This window comes from Halichoeres trimaculatus, unplaced genomic scaffold (genome assembly GCF_033239565.1).
Source record: "Halichoeres trimaculatus isolate MK-OKI-2021-1 unplaced genomic scaffold, fHalTri1.1 fHalTri1_scaffold_55, whole genome shotgun sequence".
Lineage (NCBI taxonomy): Eukaryota > Metazoa > Chordata > Actinopteri > Labriformes > Labridae > Halichoeres > Halichoeres trimaculatus.
The window spans coordinates 189403-215022 of NW_027437234.1; the positions used below are offsets into that span (position 1 = coordinate 189403).

General features: G+C 44.8%; 2 protein-coding genes across 3 annotated transcripts in view; both read right to left on the reverse strand.

The window, feature by feature from the left end:
- The window catches only part of lamb1a (laminin, beta 1a), a 36369-nt gene extending 18329 nt beyond the window's left edge, over positions 1 to 18040 (reverse strand). For both annotated transcript variants that reach the window (XM_074665209.1, XM_074665207.1), the window contains exons 1-22: positions 17850 to 18040; positions 15917 to 16116; positions 14451 to 14589; positions 11667 to 11740; positions 11288 to 11476; positions 11129 to 11192; positions 10844 to 11046; positions 10639 to 10759; positions 10160 to 10348; positions 9834 to 10010; positions 7509 to 7621; positions 7135 to 7214; positions 6713 to 6848; positions 6268 to 6426; positions 5925 to 6052; positions 5652 to 5772; positions 5348 to 5540; positions 4868 to 5011; positions 4191 to 4422; positions 3487 to 3650; positions 1350 to 1574; positions 1053 to 1270 (exon numbers count right to left, since the gene is read on the reverse strand). In XM_074665209.1, coding sequence (XP_074521310.1) covers positions 1053 to 1270; positions 1350 to 1574; positions 3487 to 3650; positions 4191 to 4422; positions 4868 to 5011; positions 5348 to 5540; positions 5652 to 5772; positions 5925 to 6052; positions 6268 to 6426; positions 6713 to 6848; positions 7135 to 7214; positions 7509 to 7621; positions 9834 to 10010; positions 10160 to 10348; positions 10639 to 10759; positions 10844 to 11046; positions 11129 to 11192; positions 11288 to 11476; positions 11667 to 11740; positions 14451 to 14589; positions 15917 to 16116; positions 17850 to 17880 — 3300 coding nt within the window. In that variant the 5' untranslated portion in view covers positions 17881 to 18040. The remainder of the gene's footprint in view (positions 1 to 1052; positions 1271 to 1349; positions 1575 to 3486; positions 3651 to 4190; positions 4423 to 4867; positions 5012 to 5347; positions 5541 to 5651; positions 5773 to 5924; positions 6053 to 6267; positions 6427 to 6712; positions 6849 to 7134; positions 7215 to 7508; positions 7622 to 9833; positions 10011 to 10159; positions 10349 to 10638; positions 10760 to 10843; positions 11047 to 11128; positions 11193 to 11287; positions 11477 to 11666; positions 11741 to 14450; positions 14590 to 15916; positions 16117 to 17849) is intronic.
- Positions 18041 to 20014: 1974 nt separating this feature from the next.
- The window catches only part of lamb4 (laminin, beta 4), a 42740-nt gene continuing 37134 nt past the window's right edge, over positions 20015 to 25620 (reverse strand). Inside the window, exons 30-34 of the mRNA XM_074665203.1 lie at positions 25390 to 25597; positions 24506 to 24641; positions 24251 to 24421; positions 23652 to 23805; positions 20015 to 20880 (exon numbers count right to left, since the gene is read on the reverse strand). Of these exons, the coding sequence (XP_074521304.1) occupies positions 20741 to 20880; positions 23652 to 23805; positions 24251 to 24421; positions 24506 to 24641; positions 25390 to 25597 (809 nt within the window). The 3' untranslated portion in view covers positions 20015 to 20740. The remainder of the gene's footprint in view (positions 20881 to 23651; positions 23806 to 24250; positions 24422 to 24505; positions 24642 to 25389; positions 25598 to 25620) is intronic.

Sequence of the window (25620 nt, forward strand, 5' to 3'; positions counted from 1 at the left end):
CAGAGTTTATAAACTGATCTGAGGACAGAGACAGAGTTTTTATAACAAATGTTATATAAAATGTTATGAGTGGTTTGTTGATGTCCTGGACGTGTTATTATGGGATGTGTGTTGTTTTGTGTCAGAGAGCAAACAGTGTTGACACAAACTGTTTTTCTATCCTCCCTTTTTCTGGAAGTGTGTTTCATTATGATGCCACAGTTGTTGGTTTGTAGAGATGGGAAGGTGTTGAGGTTGGGGTGTGTGTGTGTGTGTGTGTGTGTGTGTGTGTGTGTGTGTGTGTGTGTGTGTGTGTGTGTGTGTGTGTGTGTGTGTGTGTGTGTGTGTGTGTTTAAAGTATTGTTTTGGTAAAGCTGATATTGACTTGGTATCTGCTTTGGTCTGTTGTCCTGTTGTTTGCATTGTTGTTGCTGCTGTGTTTAATCCTTGTTTGTGTGTTTATTTGTGGTAAATGTGGAAGATAAACTTTCTCTGGAGTTCAGCTCAGATTAAAGTGAGAAACGTTGGACCAAGAAGCTGTCCTGGTCTCTCCTTGGTCTACAGTTTTCAACATAATTTTATCTGCACAGCACAGTCTCGGCCGTGCTGACCTTTTGCTCGTTGCCTGGATTTCCCTGGGCCTGACACCGCCAACAGAAACACTTCAAAAAGTTGGTCACAAATTCACAAACTTAAACAACTCCAAGTTGTGGCTCTTTTATTTTAAAAGTTCAGGACATCAACTGGGCATATGTTTGTGGTGCTTTTATTTTGAAACTACTGCTCATTATTACTAATGATGTTTGTGGTGCTTTTATTTTGAAACTACTGCTCATGATTACTGATGATGTTTGTGGTGCTTTTATTTTGAAACTGCTGCTCATGATTACTGATGATGTTTGTGGTGCTTTTATTTTGAAACTGCTGCTCATGATTACTGATGATGTTTGTGGTGCTTTTATTTTGAAACTGCTGCTCATGATTACTAATGATGTTTGTGGTGCTTTTATTTTGAAACTGCTGCTCATGATTACTGATGATGTTTCTGGTGCTTTTATTTTGAAGCCTCTCACCTCGTTGCAGGATGTCCCGTATGAGTGTTCAGGGTCACAGTCGCAGCTCTGACAGCCGGAGCCGCTCGCCATGTTCCAGGTGTCAGGTGCGCAGGTGTCACAGTGTTGTCCAACAACGTTGGCGAGGCAGTGACACTGACCGCTGCGGCCCTCGCACTGACAGTCCCCGGGCGCTGGACAGTGGGCGGGGTCTGTGCCAAGCCGGTTGCAGACACACTCTGAGGACAGGATATGCTGTTAGGATTGATCATCTTCACCCATTACATCAGGTGTAACCATGGTAACCGTTGTACTTACTCCTGCAGTCTTGCAGCAGCGCGTTGCCATAGTAACCTAGCTTGCAGTTCTGACAGGCAGCGCCCTCGCTGTGGTACAGGCAGCGCTGACACTCGCCGGTCTGGGCATCACAAGACTCGGGGTCAGATGGGTCGATGTTTCCATTACACTGACATGGCTGACACTGCCCCCCCGCCTGCTCTGGGTTTCCATAGTAACCAGGTGAGCACTCATCACAGCGAGCGCCTGCAGAAAGGGTTAGAGTCAGAGTTAGGCCATGTTTGATTTCTTTAAATCACCAGACAGGTTTGATGATGTCAGCAGGGCCTTCACCAACTGATGCACACCTGATGACCTTCCACCCACACACCTTCACACCTCCATCCCTGAACACCTGAGAGCGTCATGTGACGACCACTTTCTCATGCTCCAAACTTCACTCAGCTTTCAGACCCTTCATGTTCATTTACGGATTCTACATTAAAGCAAAAGCTCGTTGAAGTCATTGGCTGCTGAAGAAAACTTCTCAGGCTCTGAAACGTTTCAAGAGTTCAAACAACGGGAATAACTTTAACACTCAGAGAAACAAACCTCTGTCAACAAAAATCTGACTCATCTGTGAAAGGACGCTTCGGTCTCTGACATCAAAGACTCAGTCACTTCAGAGATTCAGTAACATCAGAGGTGATTCAGTGACGTCAGAGATTCAGTGACATCAGAGGTGATTCAGTGACATCAGAGGTGATTCAGTGATGTCAGAGGTGATTCAGTGACATCAGAGGTGATTCAGTGACATCAGAGGTGATTCAGTGATGTCAGAGATTCAGTGACATCAGAGGTGATTCAGTGATGTCAGAGACTCGGTGATGTCAGAGACTCAGTGACGTTAAAGACTCAGTGACGTTGAAGACTCAGTGACGTTAAAGACTGAGTGACGTTAAAGACTGAGTGACGTTAAAGACTCAGTGACGTTAAAGACTCAGTGACGTTAAAGACTCAGTGACGTTAAAGACTCAGTGACGTTAGAGACTCAGTGATGTCAGAGACTCAGTGACATCAGAGGTGATTCAGTGATGTCAGAGGTGATTCAGTGACATCAGAGGTGATTCAGTGACATCAGAGGTGATTCAGTGATGTCAGAGATTCAGTGACATCAGAGGTGATTCAGTGATGTCAGAGACTCAGTGATGTCAGAGACTCAGTGACGTTAAAGACTCAGTGACGTTAAAGACTGAGTGACGTTAAAGACTCAGTGACGTTAAAGACTCAGTGACGTTAAAGACTCAGTGACGTTAGAGACTCAGTGATGTGAGAGACTCAGTGACGTTAGAGACTCAGTGATGTGAGAGACTCAGTGACGTTAAAGACTCAGTGACGTTAATGACTCAGTGACGTTAAAGACTCAGTGATGTCAGAGACTCAGTGATGTTTGAGACTCAGTGATGTTAGAGATTCATTGATGTCAGAGACTCAGTGATGTTAGAGATTCATTGATGTCAGAGACTCAGTGATGTTAGAGATTCATTGATGTCAGAGACTCAGTGATGTTAGAGACTCAGTGATGTTTGAGACTCAGTGATGTTTGAGACTCAGTGATGTTAGAGACTCAGTGACGTTAGAGACTCAGTGATGTTAGAGATTCATTGATGTCAGAGACTCAGTGATGTTTGAGACTCAGTGATGTTTGAGACTCAGTGATGTTAGAGACTCAGTGACGTTAGAGACTCAGTGACGTTAGAGACTCAGTGACGTTAGAGACTCAGTGATGTTTGAGACTCAGTGATGTTAGAGACTCAGTGACCTCAGAGACTCAGTGATGTTAGAGACTCATTGATGCCACAGAGCTATTTTGTCAAGATCAAAGTAACTGAGGTTAGCTGTGGCTAAATTTGTCTTAATAAAAAAGACACTTGCTTTAGCCTTTGATGGCAGCACCTGCCAAATTACTTGAAGCACTGTGTTGCATCTTCTGAGGTTTTTTCCTTTCTGTCTAATCGCTTGCTTCTGGTGAACGAGATTTTTGAGCAAATGAAAAAAAGGAGCGTCTGCTAACTGAAACTGTAGAACAGTTATATGTGAGATACCTCACTTTTTGCTTTGTTTCCTGAAAAATGATCAAAAATATTCTCTTATAACACAAAGTTTGTGAACGCCATACCTTTGTATCCGTTGTTGCACACACAAACGACCTGCTGAGAGTCATCACCACGGTAACAACTTCCTGCAAACTGCCGAGGACTTTCTGGACCGTCAGGACACTTACATGGACGACAGTGATCACCTGACCCCAGCACTGGGTCACCATAGTATCCATCCAGGCACCTGGGCAAAGGTGAGAGAGAGACAGTTCTTTGAGCTTTGATGGCTGGCACGCTGGCTCTAACCTGTTACCTGTTCCAGGTGTGTCTTAACCAAGCAGCTGCCTCAAGTACTACGCAAAAAAAAGACAATGGAGAAAAAACAAAACAAGCTGTAGTCGTGAAACTGCAGTTCCCCGAGTGTCCACAAGGGTCTGTGTCCAGCAGTGAGTCAGTCCCCATAGAGCTCCATGTTAAACACACTGCAGTTCCCTGAGTGTCCACTAGAGTCTGTGTCCATCAGTGAGTCAGTCCCTAAAGAGCTCATTGTTAAACAAGCTGCAGTTCCCTGAGTGTCCACTAGAGTCTGTGTCCAGCAGTGAGTCAGTCCCCATAGAGCTCCATGTTAAACACACTGCAGTTCCCTGAGTGTCCACTAGGACAACGACATTTAACAGCCTGTGTTTGAAGGACAGGTGTGTTATCACTCAGGTTGTTATCACCCGTCTTTAAGGGTGGTGTGAGAGTGCAGCAGTCTGTGGTGTATCCTCCAGATGTGACTCACCTGTCACAGGTGTGTCCCGTGCTGTGGTCCCTGCAGCTGATGCAGCGTCCACTGACGGGGTCACAGTCGTCTGCGTGTCCGTTACAGGAGCAGGGCCGACAGGCGGGGAAGCCCCAGTGACCGGGGAGACAGCGGTCACACTGACGGCCGTACGCTCCAGGAACACACACGCACTGACCTGTCAGCTGATCGCAGAGCGCGCTCTGTGAGCCCTGAGGGTCACACTCACATCCTGCAGAGTGATAATTGATCCATCAGAGATTATTGATCTGTGATTATTAATCTGTCAGAGATTATACATCTGTCAGTGAGTATTAATCAGTCAGTGATTATTGATCTGTCAGTGATTATGACCAGTGATTATTGATCCGTCAGAGATTATTGATCAGTCAGTGATTATTAATTAGTGTTTATTGATCAGTCAGTGATTATTGATCTGTCAGTGATTATGACCAGTGATTATTAATCCGTCAGAAATAATTGATCAGTGATACTTGATCCATCAGAGATTATTGATCAGTGATTATTGATCAGTCAGTGATTATTGATCAGGGATTATTGATCAGTGATTATTGATCAGTCAGTGATTATTAATTAGTGTTTATTGATCAGTCAGGGATAAATGGTTTGTTAGGGATTATTGATCAGTCAGTTGTCACTGATTGATCAGTTCTGACCTCTGCATCCATTTGGTCCAAACTGGAACGTAGCTGGAGCACAGCGGTCACAGTTCCTGCCAACCACATGGGGGCGACACTGGCACTGACCTCCGCTGGGATCACAGACAGTGCTGAGGGAGCCCTGAGGGTCACACTGGCATTCTGGGAAATGAAGTCAGACATAATCAACAAGCTGAAACAGTCGCACTCTCCTGAGGCCAGAGGGAAGGTGACGGATTTCTGAGACATGACGACGAGAGGAATGTGAAGCAGAGAAAACCAGCTGAGACAGGCTTAGAGGAAGACACACCTGAGTGACATCACTGCGAGTTTAATGACAGACAAAGAGCCACAGGAGATGTCTAGAGGGAGGAAACCCCCACCAAAGATTACCCCCCAAGTTCCAACAGTAGAGACACTCTGAAACTAGCCCAGAGGAAATACACACGATAAACAACTTTTCAAGGTGAACTCGTCAGGTGTAAGGTGGACTGTTACCTTTAGCTCCTTGGTGCAGCATGGCAGAGATGCTGAAGATGAAGTTGCGACAGATTTCAGTCATCTGAGACTTGATGACGCCCTGACTGTTGTCCAGACATCGATAGCGCTGAAAGGTGTCCCAGCTGCTGGAGTCGCCTTCCTCCGAGGCCGAGAAGATCTCCAGGTTTTTACAGTGAGGCATGAGGACGATCTGAGACCAGAGGACCACATTAGACAGGCTAAACCCCGGTCCAGACCTGCTTCACCAAACCTCTGTCTTAAATCAACATGTTGGTTTGTGCCGGGGGAACAGTTCTCTCACCGAGTCGATGAGCGTGTACGGCGACTGAACGTCACTGAGGGCCGAGTACAGCGGCAGACTGAGGCGGACTGTGTAGTTCAGGCCAGACTCAAAGCAGACAGGTCTGGGAAGAACCACATACCTGAGGAGACCGACAGTCCAGACATAAACTCACAGGTGGTTGATTTTGGTTTATTTTTAAGATGAAAAAAGTCTGATTTTAAACTTTGGTTGTTAAAAACATGAAACAGCAGAGAAATCAGACGCGTGTAACCGGTGTTCAGAGGGTGATACCGTGAGCCTGGGTGAAGTGAGGTCATCTGGTTATCATCGTCAGGAACCGTGTTGACACAGCGGCTGTCAGCTCTGATTGGTCCAGGTCTCATCAGAGTCATCAGAACCTCTTCCCATTGGTCAGGAAGCTGCAGGAGAGGCAAACACAGCCATGTTTGTTTGTGTTTTCACTCCGTTTGACAGAGTACAGCAAAAAGACTCTTTATTTGTTATTAACCCTCTACACACACACACACACACACACACACACACACACACACACACACACACACACACACACCAAGAACAACAACAGCAGGCGCTTATCCCTGTGGGAGGGGCTTCATCAGCTGTTGAACTGTACCTGTGGCTCATAGCGGATGATGATGTCATACTCCATGGAGTGGGGGATGTTGTCCACAGTGAACTCCAGGTAAGCTCCTTCTGGGACGTTGACCAGGCCTGAACCTGTCCAGGTAGGGCTGCGGTCCAGGGGGTGGGGCCTCGGCACAACCGTCACTCCCTGTAGAAAGAAGGTTTGATGAAATGTCACGTTCAGAACAGAGCGTGCAGAGACGTGATGAGGTGTTGGTTTCTCTTCTGTTCGTCTGTTTGTGTTCAGCAGGTTTTTGAGTGGCTCGCTCCAAAAGGAACAGAGGGGCACCGTCAGCAGACAGACTCACACTCCATCACACTCACTGAATCATGCTTAGTGTTGAGTCATTTGTCGACAGTCTGAAGAGACTGTGAGAGCGTTTTCTACTCCGCGGCATTTAAAGGGGAGGTCAGAGGGTAACCACTTTACTCACAGGCCCAAACTTAGCATCCTCTGCCTCGTAGGTGTAGTGATCCAGAGCGATGAAGTAGAAGCCAGACTCCACCTGATCACAGCGACGTCCAAACATGTGACTTCTGCACACGCACTGACCGCTCACCTGATCACACCTGCAGGAAACAGGAAGTACAGAGTGAGCTGACTGAAGAGACGAGATGGAGAGCAGACCCAGAGCAGATGGCAGGAAGTACGAGCCAGACAGAAAGAAAAAGCCATCAGCTGTAAGCTTCAGCTGTTAGCAGTGAGCTGAAGCTGTTAGCAGTTAGCTAAAGCTGTTTGCAGTGAGCTAGAAAATTTAGCAATTAGCTATAGCTGTTCGCAGTTAGCTTAAGCTGACAGCAGTAAGCTAAAACTGTTAGCAGTTAGCTGTTAGCAGAGATGTGGATATGAACTCACTGGTTGTTGATGGCTCCGCCCAAGTCACAGTCACATGGTCTGCAGCCATCCATATCATTACTGAGTCCCCAGTGTTCAGACTGAATACACACACACACACACACACACACACACACACACACACACACAAACACACACACACACACACACACACACACACACACACACACACACACACACACACACACACACACACACACACACACTTAATAAACATGAGCTGTCCCAGCTGCAGCTCTTCAGGCTCAGTGTTTTCAGTCAGTGTCGTCATTGACCCCTGACCATCAAACGTGTAAACAGGAAGTGCTTATGATATGAGCAGATTCACTGATTGAAGATTTGCTCTGCTCTCATTGGCTAATCAAATTACTCACCACACACTGGTCACAGTCTCTTCCAGTCACCAGACGTTTACAAAAACAGTTTCCTGTTTCACTGTCACAGGGATTTCCTCCAGGAACAGTTCCCAGGGGGCTACAGGTGCACGCTGCAACAGAGAAAGACATCAACCAAACAAGAAACGACCCCACCACCATCCAAGACACTTCAGCTCCGCCCCCAACACGCTCCAAATTATCCTGCAACACCCCACCATCATCCTGAAACACCCCACCATCATCCTAAAACACCTCACCATCATCCTGCAACATTCCACCATCATCCTGAAACACCCCACCATCATCCTGAAACACCCCACCGTCATCCTGAAACACCTCACCATCATCCTGCAACAACCCACCATCATCCTGAAACACCTCACCATCATCCTGCAACACCCCACCACCATCCTGAAACACCTCACCATCATCCTGCAACACCCCACCATCATCCTGCAACACCTCACCATCATCCTGAAACACCCCACTATCATCCTGCAACACCCCACCACCATCCTGAATCACCTCACCATCATCCTGCAACACCCCACCATCATCCTGCAACACCCCACCATCATCCTGCAACACCCCACCATCATCCTGCAACACCCCACCATCATCCTGACACCCCACCACCATCCAAGACACTTCACCTCCACCCCAAACACACTCCAAATTATCCTGCAACACCCCACCATCATCCTGAAACACCCCACCACCATCCTGAAACACCCAACATCATCCTGAAACACCCCACCATCACCCTGAAACACCCCACCACCATCCAGAAACACCTCACCATCATCCTGAAACACCCCACCGTCATCCTGAAACACCCCACCGTCATCATGAAACACCTCACCATCATCCTGCAACACCCCACCATCATCCTAAAACACCTCACCATCATCCTGCAACACCCCACCACCATCTTCAAACACCTCACCATCATCCTGCAACACCCCACCATCATCCTGCAACACCCCACCATCATCCTGCAACACCCCACCATCATCCTGAAACACCCCACCATCATCCTGAAACACCCCACCACCATCCAAGACACTTCACCTCCACCCCAAACACACTCCAAATTATCCTGCAACACCCCACCACCATCCTGAAACACTCCACCACCATCCTGAAACACCCCACCATCATCCTGAAACCCCCCACCATCACCCTGAAACACCCCACCACCATCCAGAAACACCTCACCATCATCCTGAAACACCCCACCATCATCCTGAACACCCCACCACCATCATCCTGAAACACCCCATCATCATTCTGCTACAACTCACGATGATCCTGAAACACCTCACCATCATCCTGCAACACCCCACCACCATCCTGAAACACCTCACCATCATCCTGAAACACCTCACCACCATCCTAAAACACCTCACCACCATCCTGAAACACCTCACCATCATCCTGAAACACCTCACCATCATCCTGCAACACCCCACCACCATCCTGAAACACCTCACCATCATCCTGAAACACCTCACCATCATCCTGTAACACCTCACCATCATCCTCAAACACCTCACCACCATCCAAGAAACTTCACCTCCGCCCCAAACATGCTCCAAATTATCCTGCAACACCCCACCATCATCCTGAAACACCCCACCATCATCCTGAACACCCCACCACCATCATCCTGAAACACCCCATCATCATCCTGCAACACCTCATGATGATCCTGCAACACCCCACCATCATCCTGAAACACCCCACCACCATCCTGAAAACACCCAAATAATATCCTGAAACACCTCACCACCATCCTGAAAACACCCAAATAATATCCCGAAACACCTCACCACCATCCTGAAACACCCCACCATCATCCTGAAACACCCCACCATCATCCTGAAACACCCCACAATGATCCTGAAACACCCCACCATCATCCTGAAACACCCCACAGTGATCCTGAAACACCCCACCATCATCCTGAAACACCCCACAACGATCCTGAAACACCCCACCATCATCCTGAAACACCCCACAATGATCCTGAAACACCCCACAATGATCCTGAAACACCCCACAATGATCCTGAAACACCCCACCATCATCCTGAAACACCCCACAATGATCCTGAAACACCCCACAATGATCCTGAAACACCCCACAATGATCCTGAAACACCCCACCATCATCCTGAAACACCTCACCATCATCCTGCAACACCCCACCATGGTTACATACTCCACCTTGTGTCTTGTTCTGTGTCTGGCGTGGTTTGACCTCTCTCAGAGTGCTATCTTGTTGTGTCTGATGTATCTTGATCAAAGTGGCGTGTCTTACCCTTGCAGCCTTCCGGTTCGTCGCTCAGACCATAATGTGCGTCTCTGCAGCGCTCACAACGTTCCCCCTCCACGTTGACTTTGCAGCGACACTGACCAGCGATCAGACCGGCTCGGATGTCTGTCATCCCGTCACACATTCCTCCGTTCAGAGAGCCAACAGGGTCGCAGTTACAGGCTACGGAAACACACACAGGACAAATTCATTCTGATCCTTAGCAGGTTGGATGAAGTGAATGGAAAAAAATGATGAAATCTGGTGGAAAACAAAAGTCCCTCATTTGGAAAGCAGTGGGAGGATTGCTGGAGTACGAGCAGCTGACTCACGCTGGCAGACGTTGGGGTCCCTGATGGATCTCTCCGGGTGCTGGTAGTAAAACGGTTTGCACTGCTCACAGTTGTGCCCAGCTGTGTTGTGCTGACAGTCATCACAAACTCCTCCACTGACGTTTCCTGAAGCCTCAAACACGGCCATGTCGAAGTGACACAAGTCCGAGTGCTGGTTACAGTTACACTCTACAGACACCACAGAAGAAGAAGAGGTCAGGTAAACTCACCTGCAGCAGGTGCTTCAGGTAACACTGACTGAATTAGGAGTTTGAACGTGTTAGTGTGACTTGTTGCTAATCTTCAAGCAGTCAAACAGAAAAACAAACTTAATCCTGACAAACAGATTTATTCCAGTTTAAAGGGTGAGCTGGGTCGGGTCCAGCAGAGACCGGGTGTGCTGATGGTCTGACACACAGCAGGGGGAATAGGTGGACTGAGCAGGGACAGAAGAAACCAGCAGAGACATGTGGACCTACTCTTGCAGGCGTTGGTGTTGCGTCCCTCGGCTGGTCTCCAGGGGAGGTCATGGTAGAAATCCTGACACTGCTCACAGTTCAGACCTTTGGTGTTGTGGTTGCACATGCAGTGTCCATGCACCTGCAGACACACGCTGCAGCATTAACATCTGACAGACAGAAATATGGATCAGTGCTGATGAAGTATCTTAACCACTGCACCCACCATGCCCTCTCTGGCCTGGCCCGCCCCCTGGATGGGCGCACACTCTGAGGCGTGACCGTAGCAGAAGCAGTTTCCACGGACCACCATGTCGTAGACGGCGTAGTAGTACTTCTCCTTAATCTCCATGCGAGAGTCCAGCAGGTTGTCGCCAAGAGTGTGCAATTTAGTGAACTTGACCCGCAGGTTGGTGATCTTCAACATGTCTGAGCAGAAAGCACAAAAAGTGACAGGATCATTGATGGATGACCGATCAGCTGCTACACTGGGGGGTGTGAGGAGACGTACTCTGAATTCTGGGGCTGTAGGGATCATCGATCCTGAAGGCGGGGTCCAGGACTCTGAAGATCACCTAAAGTCAAATAAACATTTAATGAACTCATTAGACTTTCACTTAAAATGTGTTGAAGGTTAGGGCCAGAGATCATGGTGGTAGGTTTCATGTACCTCTCCCTCCGTGGACGGCTCGATGTCTGAGTAACGGGAGTCACAGATGACATCATCCACCTTTTGCATTGGACCCTGGGAAACGGTGGGGAAGGAAGTCTCACAGTCGTAGGCGAAGTATCGATAAACCTGCCATGTTTTTCCAAAGTCAGCTGACCTCTCGATCACCATGGCAGCAGGTCGAAATGTCTGAATAAAAAAGAGAGAACCATCCTGTGAAACATCGCTGATCACACAGAAACAGACGACCACATGACTCCAAAGATTAGGCTTCAGAGCTAACGCTAACCCAGCTTCATCCTGTGACCCTCACCCAGAGTTTTTAGTGAAGAGGCATGTCTGATGTCAGACATGTTGGAGCTCTTTGTGAGGTACTCACCTTAAAGGTCATGATCAGGTGTGTAAAGTGAAACTCTGCCTCCAAGTTAAGCTGGATCGTGACGTTTTCTAAACCTGCAAAAAGCAGAACATTGGTCCGTTAATCCAGCAAACACAGAAATCATTAAAACGATTTTCTTTGGAAGTAAAGGCGTTAAAATCCTGGGTTAGGGCAAACTTTAACAAACTGCCTCCAGAGTTGAGTTTTTCTGTAACGCTGCCAACAACGTAACCGTGTAAACAGTAAGACGGCGTTTTTAGTGGAAATGATGACATCACACTCCTCTTCGCACTTCATGCATCCAACAGACCAACAGACCAACAGACAAACAGACCAACAGTCCAACAGACCAACAGTCCAACAGTTCAACAGACCAACAGTTCAACAGTCCAACAGTCCAACAGACCAACAGACCAACAGACCAACAGACCAACAGTCCAACAGACCAACAGTCCAACAGTCCAACAGACCAACAGACCAACAGTCCAACCATCCAACAGACCAACAGACCAACAGACCAACAGTCCAACAGTTCAACGGACCAACAGACCAACAGTCCAACAGACCAACAGACCAACAGTTCAACAGACCAACAGTCCAACAGACCAACAGTCCATCAATCAAACAGTCCAACAGTCCAACAGACCAACAGACCAACAGTCAAACAGACCAACAGACCAACAGACCAACAGTCCAACAGACCAACAGACCAACAGACCAACAGACCAACAGACCAACAGTCCAACAGACCAACACACCAGATGTTCAACAGACCAACAGTCCAACAGACCAACAGACCAACAGTCCAACAGACCAACAGACTAACAGTCCAACAGTTCAACAGACCAACAGTCCAACAGTCCAACAGACCAACAGACCAACAGTCCAACAGACCAACAGACCAACAGTCCAACAGACCAACAGACCAACAGTTCAACAGTTCAACAGTCCAACAGACCAACAGACCAACAGTCCATCAATCAAACAGTCCAACAGTCCAACAGACCAACAGACCAACAGTTCAACAGACCAACAGACCAACAGTCCAACAGTTCAACAGACCAACAGTCTAACAGTCCAACAGTCTAACAGTCCAACAGTCCAACAGTCCAACAGTTCAACAGATCAACAGTCCAACAGTTCAACAGACCAACAGTCCAACAGTCCAACAGACCAACAGACCAACAGTCCTACTGACCAACAGTCCAACAGTCCAACAGTCCAACAGTCCAACAGTCCAACAGTCTAACAGTCCAACAGTCCAACACACCAACAGACCAACAGTCCAACAGACCAACAGACCAACAGTCCAACAGTCCAACAGACCATCAATCGAACAGTCCAACAGTCTAACAGTCCAACAGTCCAACAGTCTAACAGTCCAACAGTCTAACAGTCCAACAGACCAACAGTCCAACAGTCCAACAGTCTAACAGTCCAACAGTCTAACAGTCCAACATTCCAACAGTCCAACAGTCCAACAGTCCAACAGTCCAACAGTCTAACAGTCCAACAGTCTAACAGTCCAACACACCAACAGTCTTACAGTCCAACAGTCCTACAGTCCAACAGTCCAACAGTCCAACATACCAACACACCTACAGTCTAACAGTCCAACAGTCTAACAATTCAACAGTCCAACAGTCCAACATTTCAACAGTCTAACAGTCCAACAGACCAACAGTCCAACCCGTTGTTAGGATGGTGGTGATCTCTGGTGTTGATCTTGTTCTGCTCAATCTGCTGAATCTGTGACTGTCTTTAACTGAATGAGCATCTGTTGCTCCACTCCTGCTCTTAACATTCACCAACACACCAGATGATCAACTCTACTTCAGAGGAGATCTACCAAAAGCTGCTTCTGGATAAGACAGTTATAGCACCACCTACAGGCCTAGCATGTGTACTGCAGCGTTTTTAGTCCATGAGTGTGTTTCTGTGTAAACACAGATTATTTTCACTGCGTTTCAGTGTTTTCAGATGAAACGTTGTCGTGGAAACTGGGCCTTAGGGTTCAGTTTGCTCAGGCACGGTATGGAGGCCAGTGTGACTGCACCCTTGGACTTAACAGGCCTCAAACGAAACTCAGATTCAGACTCAAACCAAATAAAAGCAGACCATCTTCAAACCAAAGCTGTTTGTGTCTAACCCTGCGCTGAGTTTGATGGTACAGACATGTGGTTGATGAGTCTCTCTTGGTCCTGGGGAGCTGAGGAGACCTGCTGTGTGTTTAGACTCCACAGCCTCCATCTGGGCCCGGCCCCACAGCTCAAAAACCAATAAACCTGAAAAGTGCTTCAGGCCTCGTTCACACCCGCTCCATCCTGTGTGAACCCCCCCCGATCGTTTCATAGACAAAGACCAGTCGTTGTGGGACTACAAGGGGGACCTCTGACCTCCAGCTGCTCAGAACAAAGACCACAGACATGAACACAACCTCTGTAAAACATAGGCCCTACACTCTTCCTCATGTCCAGCAGGGGGCGACTCCTCTGAGTGAACATCTGTAAATGTATGATTTATTTCCCCAGTGAACATTTCTGTCATGAATTCATGGCCTCAGTCTGACGTGCTGATAAACGTCAGAACCAAGCATCAGCAAAATCAATATGATCAATAATTATGGAGTTATCAATAAAAACTCAATAACTGCTCAAAGCTTTCACTTTGTCTCGGGGACAGGCTCCGGTCCCCAGAGGAACAGGACCAGGACCAGGACCAGGATCACAGCAGCACAGAAAACAGATGGAGGAGTATTTATCAGACTGGAGGAGGAGGTGTTACCGTTCTCTGACTGCCACCAGGTCTTCAGTCTGTTCGGAGCAAACGTGGTGACCACGTTCTCGATGCGATGGCTGCTGGTCTGATCCCTCCGCTCGTCGTACGCATCAGCAGAGTCACACACGAAGCATTTCTTCTCCTCCTGACGGACAGAGGAGGTCAAAGGGTTAACTGAAGGGTTAAAGACAGACTGGATTCCTCACATTCCTCCAACAGGGCCCAGAAAAGACACACACACACACACACACACACACACACACACACACACACACACACACACACACACACACACACACACACACACACACACACACACACACACACACACACACATACACACACACACACACACACACACACACACAAACACACACACACACACACACACTCAAACACAAACACACACTAAAGTGGAGAACTCTTTCACACTGAGCATGCTCAGTTACTCTCTTTTTTTCCAAAGAAACATCTGGAAACACAAAAGAGAGATAAACATTTCTCTGGACCCCACACACACACACACACACACACACACACACACACACACACACACACACACACACACACACACACACAGGATATGTTGTCGTCACTGTCTGTACATAAATATGGATGTACACCTCCATCCGCTATCTGATTAGAGGAGGTAAAGAGGAGGAGAGGAGGTAAAGAGGAGGAGAGGAGGTAAAGAGGAGGAGAGGAGGTAAAGAGGAGGAGAGGAGGTAAAGGGAAGATAAAGATGAGGTAAAGAGGAGGAGAGGAGGTAAAGGGAAGATAAAGAGGAGGTAAAGAGGAGGTCAAGGGAAGATAAAGAGGAGGTAAAGAGGAGGTCAAGGTAAAGGTGTGTTTGTTCCAGGTTAGCGCCCCCCTCAGGCCTGATCCCAGCAGGACAGGCTGGTGTGTGGGTTTGAAGCAGAAACGAACATAAAGGAAAGTCCAACCTCTCCTGTTTGTTAAGCTTCCTACCATCAGCACACCTCAGTGCCGCAGAATCCTCATTGGTCAACTCAGCTGTCCGTCATGATGTCACTTCCCCTCCTTTATTAACATCAAATAACTCACTCAGAGAGAAGTCGACAAAAAATGAGCCCTGAGGCACAAATGGCCTGATCACAAACAACCAAGGAGACAGAAACCATGTTTGAGCATTCATTGGACCAGGATCTGGGTTTTGGACTTGGATCTGGGTTTTGGACTTGGATCTGTGCCTCATCTGTTAGCATGGAGGAGGTGGAGCCCATGACCCATACTGTAGGGGGAGCTCTGAATGTTTTGACTTCACTTTTAGGAGCTGTCCTATCATACATCTTTTTATTCAGCTCCTCTGACCCATAAGCGTTCAGCCAATCCCCATCACCTGTCTCACCTGTTTCACCTGAGGGCGAGACAGGTGATGTCAGAGAAAGACTTTTCTTTCCATGCGTGCTGCATCAGCAGAATCTGATCACAGGAAGTAGGTGGTTTTTTACCTGCAGGTGACTGACGATGCAAAATGGTTCAGGGTGAATCAGTCCACAGGTTGAGGTGGACGACAGTTGATGGGCGCGTCCGATCAAAAGGTCCCCCGTTGCTGGGTAACAGCTGCCCTCAGTGCAGACGTCACTGAGCTCTGGAAGACTGACGTCCACCTGGGCCCTGCCCACCTGAGCCGACAGCAGCACCTGTAGGGCTAAGGTAGAGGCTGCTGTGACTGCAGGGGATGAACAGCTGATTGATACAGAGCACACTGCGACATACTGCACCTTTGAATATTACACAAGGTACCTTAAAGTACACACTGCGTGTGTTTGTGTTTGTATATTTATTTCACACTGTACCTTTAAATTCTCACTGTATGCACAGTACTCTGCACTCACAGATTAAAGAGGGCTTATCTGAACAGATTAGATCAGCTGATTGATTAACCTCACAGTCTGATAATGGATCAAAGATTCACTGATCTGATCAGTGATTATCATGTCAGAGATTAATTGATCACTTTAAACAAATCAACCTGTTTTCTTCTATTCATTTTGTCTCTGTCTGTGATGTGATATCGATCACTTGGTGAACTCTGACTTTATGACCAGATTTTAGAAAATACTTTTTTTAATTTACCTTATGACTGATTTAGTTTGAAACTTACATCAAAGCCCAAATTTCTTAGGTTTTTTAACTTAGTTTGGCTCAAAGAACAACAACATCACAATGTTTAATTATATCTAAAGAAATGTAAAAGTCTGTAACACTTCAATGCCCTGAGGCGTAGATCCTTATTTCCAGCCCTGAATGTTAAAAAGGTTATTTTTTATAATCTAATTAAAGCCCTGAGTCAAACAGGATTATTTTTTAACAGTGTAATTTAAGCCATGAGTTGTAGGTTATTTTTTACAGTGTGACTCCAGCCCTGAGTTTGACAGACTATATTTTACAGTGTGATTTCAGCTCTCGTTTGACAGGGTATTTTCTACAGTGTGATTTAAGCCCTGATTTTAACTGTTTTTTTTTTTACAGTGTAATTTCAGCTCTAGTTTAACAGGGTATATTTTGCAGTATTATTTCGGCCCTGAGTTTAATAGGGTAATTTTATAGTGTGATTTGAACCACAGGTTTAACAGGGTATTCTTTATAGTGTGATTTGGGCCATGAGTTTAACAGGGTATTTTTTTTACAGTGTGATTTCAGCTTTAGTTTAACAGGGTATTTTTTAACAGTGTGATTTCAGCTTTAATTTAACAGGGTAGTTTACAGTGTGATTTGAGCCATGAGTTTAACAGGGTATCTTGTTACAGTGTCATTTAAGCTCTAGTTTAACAGGGTATTTTTTACAGTGTGACTCCAGCCCTGAGTTTAACAGACAAAATTTTTTTTTACAGTGCGGTTTCAGCTCTAGTTTAACAGGGTATTTTTTACAGTGTGACTCCAGCCCTGAGTTTAACAGACTAAATTTTTTTACAGTGTGATTTCAGCTCTAGTTTAACAGGGTTTTTTTTACAGTGTGACTTTAGCCCTGAGTTTAACAGACTATTTTTTACAGTGTGATTTGAGCCATGAGTTTTACAGACTATTTTTTACAGTGTGATTTGAGCCATGAATTTAACAGACTATTTTTTACAGTGTGATTTGAGCCATGAGTTTTACAGACTATTTTTTACAGTGTGATTTGAGCCATGAATTTAACAGACTATTTTTTACAGTGTGATTTGAGCTCCTGTTCTCCCTCTCTTGAACTTTTCGTGGTTGAAATAAAGTTTTGTGGGAACATCAAAGACTCGTGTTTCAAAGAGAATCTTTGTCCAGATGTTGGATTTTTTTGGTAAAACTTTATAAACATCAATCTTATGAACAAACTTCACTGATTATTTTTTGATGAATTAACAGAAAACGAAAAGAAGAAAAGATCCAAAGTTTGAAGAAACTTACCGAGCAAGACCAAGACCTGGAGCGCCAACATGATCCAGAAGAGACCCTTTCACAAAGAAGTACCAAACTACTTGAAACCCCACAGATGATCAGACTACGAGAGGCTGAAACCTGAGACGTGTAAAAATGCTGGGATCCCTGCAGACCAGAAGGACCTCCTCAAACCAGGAGAGACCTCCTCAGACTGTCTGAACCTCCTGAAAACCTGTGGATTCTTTCAGACCCTTTGAACCCCTTCAGACCTCCACAGAGCTCCTTTGACTCCACCCCTCAGTCCCACCAGCACTGTATCTCAGAGCAGCACATCCTGTTGGCCTTTCACAATAAAACCATTTATCACTTTTTTTCTCACATGAAGATTCAAACAATGAAAAAAAAAGTTTTTAATTTTCTGGAATGATGAACCAAAACCCTCAGTGTGGAGTAAGGGTTGAGCTGATGTTAAATGTCTTGAACATTCTGAGCACGCTCAGTAGTGGTTCTGATCCTAATAAACCATATGCTGTGAAAATAATATTAGGCATTTAACCCCCAGGAGGGCGGGACAGTAAATACATGAAGCAATCAGCCTTTGACAAATCCTCCAAAGTAAAACTTAAAAAAAAAAGTTTCTAAAAGAAAAGTGTCAAAAAGTTCCACATAACTCTTAAAACTTAGGAACTTTATCCAAACAACAATAGTCACAGGGATCAAAGTTAATTTAAAGGAGTCCAGGGGAGCCTCAGCCCTATCCAAAGCTTTTATTTTGAAATGGTGCGCCCTGACTTCCTGTCTGACAGAGAACTTCTGCTGTGCTGGTTTTCTGGTTTTCATGTTTGAGCTGAGTCCTTTTTAACTCCAGCTGATGAATGAATCAATGAACAAATGAATGAATGATTCATCAACGTCACATCTCTGTCAGCTCGTCATTACAAAAACAAACAAACAAACAAACAAACAAACAAACAAACAAACAAACAAACAAACAAACAGTTTAACATGTCTGAATCACGACGTCAGAGACAAACATCCAGACAGACGTGTGCACACACTCCAAACTGAAGAGGATACACCTGGACATAGTTATCTATCTGAGTGTGTGTGTGTGTGTGTGTATGTGTGTGTGTGTGTGTGTGTGTGTGTGTGAGCCAGGCTGTGTGTTGTTCTGTTCCTGTTTGGGCCAGCTGTTCAGTTTTCTTCACGTCTGCACCGCTTCCTGTTTCACTCCAAACTTAAACAGACTTGATTTGATTCACTCAGAGTCGTCCCCCCCCCCCCGCTGCTGCAAGAATGTGACATCCCCCTCCACACACACACACACACACACACACACATATACAGGGGACTATACAGACAAAGACATTCCACAGCTTCTACACACAAACACACACACACACACACACACACACACACACACACCTCCCCCCAGTTTACCTCACCTGGAACAACAAAGGAGGTGTTGTGTGTGTGTGTGTGCGTGTGTGTGTGAAACGACCCCCCACCTGAACATCTAAGGACTCCCTCAGGGCTGAGATCCCCCAACTGCATTGTGGGTAACAACTTGGAACCTGCCAGAGCCTGCACAGACCTCCAGGCCAATCAGAGACAGACTCTGTGTTTACACACACACACATCAACAAGAGAACGGAAACATAACACACACACTGATACACACACACACACACACATACACACACACACACACACACACACACACACACACACACACACACACACACACACACACACACACACACACACACACATCAACAAGAGAACGAAAACATAACACACACACTGATACACACACACTGATACACACACACACACACACACGGTCATAATAATGATGATGATGATGATGATGATGACGATGATGATGATGATGATGATGACGATGATGATGACGATGCTCTAAAAAACAAACTGATTTTCAGTTTTAAGTTTTATTGATGAGTTTTTTTCACTCCTGAATAATTTTTAGATTTTTTTAATAAACTGAAGAGTTCATGGAGTGGCCTGAATCTGCTTCTCTATAATAAAACAAAGAACAATGAAACGTGAAACATTACTTTGGAAATCATAAAGGTTTTAATAGATTAAAAAGTTGAAAAGTGGGGAAATTAAAACGTCCTTTAAAATGAAATGTTTCTTTTTCAACTGATGTTATTCAGACTGAAATAAAACTATTTGATTACAAAGATTATTTTTATAGCACCAGAAGTTTTTCAACTTCACAGACACCAGGGGAGACTAGCCCCAGATACACAAAGTTACACAGACACCAGGGGAGACTAACCCCAGATACACAAAGTTACACAGACACCAGGGGAGACTAACCCCAGATACACAAAGTTACACAGACACCAGAGGAGACTAACCCCAGATACACAAAGTTACACAGACACCAGGGGAGACTAACCCCAGATACACAAAGTTACACAGACACCAGGGGAGACTAGCCCCAGATACACAAAGTTACACAGAAAAAAAAAAAAAGATGAGCTTCGAAACACGATCACCTTTAGCTCCACAAAGAGAAACTCCACCTGTTTCATAAAGAGAAACTCCACCTGTTTCATAAAGACAAACTCCACCTGTTTTATAAAGACAAACTCCACCTGTTTCATAAAGACAAACTCCACCTGTTTTCCTCCGCTGCCCCGGGCTCTGGAGAAGCATCGAGAAGCAGGCTCTGTACTGGGACTGTGTACTGGGACTGTGTACTGGGACTGTGTACTGGGACTGTGTACTGGGACTGTGTACTGGGACTGTGTACTGGGACTCCTTGCTGGGACTGTGTAGCACACAGAGGGTTGAACAAACAGTGATGTATGGACACAAACAGCTGGTGTGTCACTGTGTATACGACGCAGTCGGAGGATGCAGAGCAGGGTGGTGATGATAGGTTTCTAAAGGGAGCAGGCGGAGTACTCCTCTGAAAGTTTGGAGATGTTCTTGCGCAAAGAATCAGCCAAATCCAAAAGCTTTGACACCTCTGTAGCTTTTTCCTCCTTAGATCTGATTAGCTGCTGAATCTTCTCCTCCAGATCTGAAAACACACAGTTCATGACATGTGTCAGTTAGAGTGTGTGTGTCAAAGGCATTATGGGTGTACTGTGTACTGAAACAAAACTGCAATAAGACTGCAGCAACAGTACAGTGACACTGTAACTAAACTGTGAAAACACTACAGTTACACTGTAACTAAACTGTAAAGACAATACAGCTACACTGTAACTAAACTGTAAAGACACTACAGGACACTGTAACTAAACTGTAAAGACACCACAGTAACACTGTAACTAAACTGTAAAGACACTACAGTTACACTGTAACTAAACTGTTAAGACACTACAGTTACACTGTAACTCAACTGTAAAGACACTACAGTTACACTGTAACTAAACTGTTAAGACACTACAGTTACACTGTAACTCAACTGTAAAGACACTACAGTTACACTGTAACTAAACTGTGAAAACACTACAGTTACACTGTAACTAAACTGTTAAGACACTACAGTTACACTGTAACTAAACTGTGAAAACACTACAGTTACACTTTAACTAAACTGTAAAGACACTACAGTTACACTGTAACTAAACTGTAAAGACACTACAGTTACACTGTAACTAAACTGTAAAGACACTACAGTTACACTGTAACTAAACTGTAAAGACACTACAGTTACACTGTAACTCAACTGTAAAGACACTACAGCTACACTTTAACTACACTGTAAAGACACTACAGTTACACTTTAACTAAACTGTAAAGACATTGCAGCTACACTGTAACTAAACTGTAAAGACACTACAGTTACACTTAAAACTGTAAAGACAACACACTTACACTTTAAACTGTAAAGACACTACAGTTACACTGTAACTGAACTGTAAAGAAACAACAGCTACACTGTAACTAAACTGTAAAGACACTACAGTGACACTTTAACTAAACTGTAAAGACACTACAGTTACACTGTAACTGAACTGTAAAGAAACAACAGCTACACTGTAACTAAACTGTAAAGACACTACAGTTACACTGTAACTAAACTGTAAAGACACAACAGCTACACTGTGACTTAACTGTAAAGAAACAACAGTTACACTGTAACTAAACTGTAAAGACACTACAGTAACACTGTAACTAAACTGAAAAGACACTACAGTTACACTGTAACTAAACTGTAAAGACACAACAGTTACACTGTAACTTAACTGTTAAGACACTACAGTTACACTGTAACTTAACTGTAAAGACACTACAGTTACACTGTAACTTAACTGTAAAGACACTACAGCTACACTTTAACTACACTGTAAAGACACTACAGCTACACTGTAACTAAACTGTAAAGACACTACAGCTACACTGTAACTAAACTGTTAAGACACTACAGTTACACTGTAACTAAACTGTAAAGACACTACAGTTACACTGTAACTAAACTGTAAAGACACTACAGTTACACTGTAAATCTTAAAGAAACAACAGTTGCACTGTAATACTTTTTTTAAGACACTACAGTGACACTGTAACTAAACTGTAATAACACTACAGCTACACTGAAACTAAACTGTAATTACACTACAGTTACACTGTTACTAAACTGTAAAGACACTACATTTACACTGTAACTTAACTGTAAAGACACTACAGTGACACTGCAACTAAACTGTAAAGACATTACAGTTACACTGTAACTTAACTGTAAAGACACTACAGCTACACTGTAAATCGTAAAGAAACAACAGTTGCACTGTAATACATTTTTAAGACACTACAGTGACACTGTAACTAAATTGTAAAGACACTACAGCTACACTGTAACTAAACTGTAAAGACACTACAGCTACAATGTAACTAAACTGTAAAGACACTACAGCTAAATTGTAACTAAACTGTAAAGAAACTACAGTTACACTGTAACTAAACTGTAAAGACACCACAGTTACACTGTTACTGAACTGTAAAGACACTACAGTTACACTGTAACTAAACTGTAAAGACACTACAGTTACACTGTAACTAAACTGTAAAGACACTACAGTTACACTGTTACTAAACTGTAAAGACACTACAGGACACTGTAACTAAACTGTAAAGACACTACAGGACACTGTAACTAAACTGTAAAGACACTACAGTTACACTGTAACTAATCTGTAAAGACATTACAGCTACACTGTAACTAAACTGTAAAGACATTACAGCTACAATGTAACTAAACTGTAAAGACACTACAATTACACTGTAACTAAACTGTAAAGACACTACAGGACACTGTAACTTAACTGTAAAGACATTACAGTTACACTGTAACTAAACTGTAAAGACACTACAGTTACACTGTAACTAAACTGTAAAGACACTACAATTACACTGTAACTAAACTGTAAAGACACTACAGGACACTGTAACTAAACTGTAAAGACATTACAGCTACACTGTAACTAAACTGTAAAGACACTACAGTTACACTGAAATTAAACTGTAAAGACACTACAGTTACATAGTAACTAAGCTGTAAAGACACTACAGTTACACTGTAACTAAACTGTAAAGACATTACAGCTACACTGTAACTAAACTGTAAAGACACTACAGTTACACTGAAATTAAACTGTAAAGACACTACAGTTACATAGTAACTAAGCTGTAAAGACACCACAGTTACACTTTAACCTTACTGACACTGCAACAGCACTGCAACGCTTTCAACATTATGCCCATTTAACAATATATGACAGTGCCTTTAATGTAACAGTTCTGTTGGTTCTGGTTTGAGTGAGTGAGTGGGTGGGTGGGTGGTACCTTGTATTTGTGATAGTTTGTCCTCTGTCTCAGTCTTAAACGCTTCAACCTCCTTTATGATCGTGTTTAGTCGTTCTGTCGCGTCACTCTGACCTTTGGCACTCAAACTCTTTTCCTTTAGGAGTTCAAACAGGGCCAGAGCTTTGTCCATTTCCTGTTAAAGAAAAAGTATTCTGGTTGGTTTGTCACTGCAGTAACAACTGTGCTGGCAAATGTTCATATTTCCAAGAAAACCCCCAAAAGAAGCAGCAGAAGGATTCATCTGCAGCCACCAGCTGGCTTTAACCAACACCAACTGCCAGTAACTGCCATGAGCATCGCTGAGAACTGGACCACACACTGGCTAAGCTAAGCTAAGCTAAGCTAAGCTAACATAGAGATTACAAAGTGATTGAAGGCTGTGACATTATCTATCCAAACCACATCGCAACTGTTGAAGCTAAAAAAGCTAAAAGCCTTGAAAGAATGACCTGAGACTGTGGTGGCAGAAAGAGACTCACCTGTTGCTCCTAAAAACCAAGATGAGCTCAAAGCCAGCTCCCCAGGCAGAAAGAAATCTGTTCCTGTGTGATACAGAAACCGTGTGTCAGTCGTCTTACCGGCTGGATCTCCATGGTCTCATTCAGCGCCTTGTCTGCAGCGTCTGAAGCCTCTTGGGACATGTTCCTGTTCAGTTGGTGCTTTTCCCTCAGCTTGTTGATCTCTTCCTGCAGATCTTCAGGTGGTCGATTCATCAGCTTTGGCTCGATGTCATCCAGTTTGTCTTTAATCTAAAACATGGCATGAGAGAAACGTGAACACTCACTGCTGACCCCGCTCTGCTTTGACAGCTGAGATATAAGTGACGTCTGTACCTGTTGGATGAGATCTCTGGCTACGTCTCTGTCACTGTTGGCTGACTCCAGGTCATTGTTGCCTTTGTTTTGAGCTTTCTCTGCATCATAAATGTCTTTGTTGATTTCTGTCACGTCAATGTTCCTGGTACGGTTTCTAAAACACCAAAAACACAGTTCATGTTGAAGCCAGCAGGTGCATTAAATGTTTCTTAATAAGTTCAAGTTAAAGTGAAAGTGCTCCTAAAATTTCGTCCGTCATTTCCAAACTGACATAGCGCCCCCTCCTGTCAGCTTCTGGACACATTTCCAAAAAGGTGACACTTCACACCAGTTTCCTCTTTACTGACGCTGCACGCAGGAAACTGCTGTGAATAAAATAATGAATAACACTGCAGGGAGGGTTCAGACACGAAAGCAGCAAAACAGCCACCACCTGACACCACAGCAGAGCAGCCACCACCTTACTCCACCTGACACTACTGCAGCCCATGTTTATTGCACACATCTTAAATATCACAGAGTTCATCAGCTCAGCAACATGCTTGTTTCTGGGGTTTTTAAAGCATCTGTTTGGCCGATCTTTAGATCAGGGTAGGTCACTGCCTCAGGACCTTTTGGTGAATTAGTTTTTGCAGCAAGGTGATTGTGACCGACACTTTGACACTCAGTCACAAAAAAACCTCAACATGAAACCTTACGGACCAGTCTGGATTAACAGACTGTTTAAAGAATCAAAACAGGGTCAAAAGAAATGATCTCCACCTTGTTGGTCCTCCTGATCCTCTGCAGAGAGCCCCTGAGATCACTGAGCTAACATCTGTCAGTGAACCAACAGCACGTCCTACCACCTCACGTTGGATTAATCTGGTCGTTTGTAACATTTAGAGCTTTCAGACACTGACTTGAGATCTCTAGCTTTCTGGAGCAGGTCCCCAGCCACCTCTGCCTGCTCCTGGAGGCTCCTCAGCCCATCTTGGGAGTTGGTGGCGTTGCTCAGCAGTTTACTGATGTCATCGATCATGGATTGGATCTGTTCAGGCGATTTAGGCAGCTGAATGTCGAGGACGGCTCGAGCCATTTTCTCGATGTCCTCTGGAGGAACCATCTCATCTGTGGAAGAGGTCAAAGGATAC